Raw genomic sequence first — 3,833 nt, forward strand, 5'->3', positions numbered from 1 at the left:
TGCAATGTTTGGTCTAGTATAGACCATTGCATACATTAGGCTACCGACTACACTTGCATATGGAACATGGGACATTTCCTCTTCCTCTTCTTGTGTCTTAGGACACTATTCAGCAGATAACCTCACACCTACAGGAATAAGAACCTTCACCGGTTTACTATCTTGCATATTAAACCTCTACAGTATTGTCTCGACATGCTTCCTCTCTTCCCGATCTCTTTTAATTTCCATGCCCAAAATATAGTTTGCAGCACCAAGATCTTTCATGTCGAATTTGGAGGACAATTAGGTCTTCAAATCCTGGATAATTTCTTTGTCATTTCCAACTAGCAACATATCATCCACATACAAGACCAGATAAATAACACAGTCACCAATTAATTCAAAATACACACAGTGATCTGCTTTGCTTCTGGTGAAGCCAAGTCCCCGTATAAATGTATCAAATTTCTGATACCACATCCTTGGTGACTGTTTTAACCCATATAGAGACTTCTTTAACTTGCATACCAGTTCTTTCTTACCCTTCACCGCAAAGCCTTCAGGTTGATTCATGTATATTTCCTCTTCCAGATCCCCGTGAAGAAATGTTGTCTTCACATCCATCTGTTCTACCTCAAAATCAAAAGCCGCAGCAACAGATAAAAGTAATCTAATAGAAATTACCTTAGCAAAAAGAGAAAAAAATATCACCAAAATCAATTCCCGACACCTGGGAATAACCTTTTGCTACCAATCGAGCTTTGTATTTCTCCACCTTTCCTTCTGCATTTGTCTTCTTCTTGAACACCCATTTGTTGCCAATGGGATTCCTTCCATCCGATGACTCCACCAGATCCCAAGCCTCATTTTTGTGCAAAGATGCCATTTCATCAACCATGGCCTCTTTCCAAAGTTTTCCATCCTCTGAATCTACTGCTTCCTTCACAGTTATGGGATCATCATCAGTAATAGATAAAGCAAAATTTGAACAGAAAGCAAATGGACTATACCTTTCTAGCTGCCTTCTTTCTCAAACTGATCTTCTTACACCCAGAGTTTGTGGCTCTTCATATTCTGATTCCTCCTTTGCTGTAGAGGCTGATTCTTCCTCCTTTAGCTCAAACTCTATCTTCAAAGGTTCCTTTGGTTGGACTTCATGTTTAATACCATCTTTCACCTCTCTGAACACGACATCTCGGTTGTACACTATTAGACTCTGTCTCATGTCAGAGATTGATTCTTCTTCAAAACAGGGTTTTGAAGAAGAAATCATTTAAATGTTGCTTTTTAGATTATGTAATTTGTTCTTCAGCTCTTCAACTGGCAGCGACTTCAAGCTCCTACCTCTATAAAAGCACAAAGAAAAAAAAGCATACATCAGACTCTACTGTTGATGAATTTGGTCAGGTTTTATCTTCATATGGTTTCAACTATCATGGCACAGAGTTTCTCTACAGTGGCACCCTTGGTACAGAGCTTACTTGTGAAATATTCATTGGTCCAGTTTACTATCAACGACTTCGTCATATGGTTTCAGATAAATTTCAGGACAATGTCTTTGTGCAATTATTTTGCTTCATCCAGTATCGTGTTGTGAAACATAATGCTGACGATGCATTTTATGAGCTGCAAAATCCTCAAGAACAAATTCAAGCTTATGTGTTTGATGTGGTTCGAGCAAATGTTCCAAAGATGAATTTGGATGAATTATTTGAGCAAAAGGGCGATGTTGCCAAAGTTGTGTTAGAAGAGCTTGAAAAAGCAATGCGGTCATATGGGTATAACATACAACAGATACTTGTGGTTGATATAGTTCCGGATCCTTCAGTACAGAAGGCAATGAATGAGATCATGCAGCTCAACGACTTCAACTTGCAAGTGTGTTGGATGAAGTTAGAGAGGGGTCGCGTGGGAAAGAGAATTCTTCTGGAAAATTGATGCTGGAAAATTGATGTTGCAGGTCCAGATCTTGATCAAATATTCATAGCCTCATATACCCTTGTAAGTCTTCGCAGCATAGCTATGTGACCTTTATTGGATGAATTTATGATCTGGTAGCCTCTCTTTCGGTGAACTAGACTAAATTTTGGGTATCAAATTGGTATTCTCTAAGGCTCATGTTTGTTGACTGTGATATTTTCTAAAGCTCGCAGTCTATTACAGTGATCTGAATACATTTCTTTGTGGGTTACACATCGCTTTGTCTAAATAATTCAGTGGTTAGACTTATAATTTGTGGATCGTATTGCCGAAAGAAATGGATCGCACCATAATTTTGACGTATTTTTTGTGGCTTGTGTAACTTGGATTGCACATTACCATGATTCTGAGGCAATATTTTATGTATCTCACTTGCTCCATCTCCGTGGACGCGATCTGAATTGATGATCACATTTATATCTAGCTCATTACAGTGGCTTGTTACAATTGGGCACTGCATTCATGGTTATTATTGTGATCACATGCTCAGAGTCTACAAATTTGTGGTTCTTGCTCGCATCACTCTCTGGTTCGTTGGCATACATTGCGGCGATAGAACTAGAATCTGGAGAAGTTAAAGAAGTGACATTTGTTGCTCATCGCGTTGCTTACAGTGTTCTGGGAACTGTAACGTCGCTTTCAGGGCAGTCCAGGGAAGGCATTTCTTTGGAGGTAAGATCACTCTCAAAAGGTTATTATGAAGAAACAACAACAGACAGTTCAGGGAAATATCGACTTAGGGGCCTTCTACCCAACACAAGCTATTCTATAAAAGTTGTAGTGAAGGAAGACTCTGGAAGCCAATCAAGAATTGAACGGGCATCTCCAAGTTTGGTTGACATACAGGTTTGCTTTACAGATATCAACGATTTGGATTTTGTTGTCTTTGACCAACCAGAAATAACCATTATAACCTGTCATGTTGAAGGAATCGGCCTTGACAAACTTCATCCTCATTTGGAAGTTCAAATCAAATCAATGAGTGAACCTTTTAAAATAGAGTCCATCATTCCATTGCCAAATGACATATGTTTTCGAAGTTCAAAATTTGCCAAAGGGAAGATGAACCGTTTGCATATGAATTAAAGATATTAGTAACGTGGCAGTTGTTGCAATATTTAAGGCGTCCGTTTCATCTAAGGAAAATATGCGGCATAAAATCTGGACAGGGACCATTTATGGCATTGCAGTGACATCATAAAGGCCATGGTTTTGCTCATCATCCCGATTCTCTTGAGGAAGACGAAGACGCTGAAGAGGCATTCAACATCATGACTTGGCTAAATAAATACTTAGCTCAAAACAGAAAGAGCAGTCTTTTCCCATTTATTTTAGATCGTATTTTTAATACATGAATTGTTTTTGCCCCCGAGCTCAACTGTGTCATAGCATTTTAAGACATCTGTCACAGCAGAAAACGGGGTCAATTCGCCTACTTTTATCCTCAGTCCCGATTCAAAAGGATCAGCGCTCCATATGTCAAGCCATCAGAGGATTTTGGGAAAGGTTGTTCTATGTTTAGCTTAGATGAAACGCCCATTTCTAATTTTTGTAATTGTAACAGCGCAGAGGTTTTGGGGTCGATTGGTTTTTCCTGAGCAGCATGTATCTATTATAAAAAAAAAATTCATTTGTAAGTTAGAGAGAGGGGAGAGTTCTGAGTGCTGAGAGCTGGTGGAGAACAGAGCTTACCATGTACAGTTTTTGGCAGAGAATTTAATGAAATTACACAGCTCTGACTTCTGAGATTCCTGTGGTATGATAATTTAGCATAAGTTTTTCTCTTGTTTCATATGTAATCTGTTATGTTTCATTTCACTACATGATCATTTCTAACTGAACAAATGAAGTGTTTAGGTAAGAATTCATGC

The 3,833-nt window shown here is 38.7% G+C and overlaps 1 protein-coding gene across 1 annotated transcript; it reads left to right on the plus strand.

The window, feature by feature from the left end:
- The first annotated feature begins 2,424 nt into the window (after positions 1 to 2,424).
- LOC149139993 (uncharacterized) lies at positions 2,425 to 3,048 on the plus strand. The gene has a single exon (XM_089450871.1). It carries the CDS (start codon positions 2,425 to 2,427, stop codon positions 3,046 to 3,048), a length of 624 nt encoding a protein of 207 aa, XP_089306997.1.
- Positions 3,049 to 3,833: the final 785 nt, after the last annotated feature.

The sequence above is a fragment of the Pinus tabuliformis genome, chromosome X (assembly GCF_031772625.1).
Source record: "Pinus tabuliformis cultivar Carrire ecotype Pingquan chromosome X, CPIR1, whole genome shotgun sequence".
Classification (NCBI taxonomy): domain Eukaryota; kingdom Viridiplantae; phylum Streptophyta; class Pinopsida; order Pinales; family Pinaceae; genus Pinus; species Pinus tabuliformis.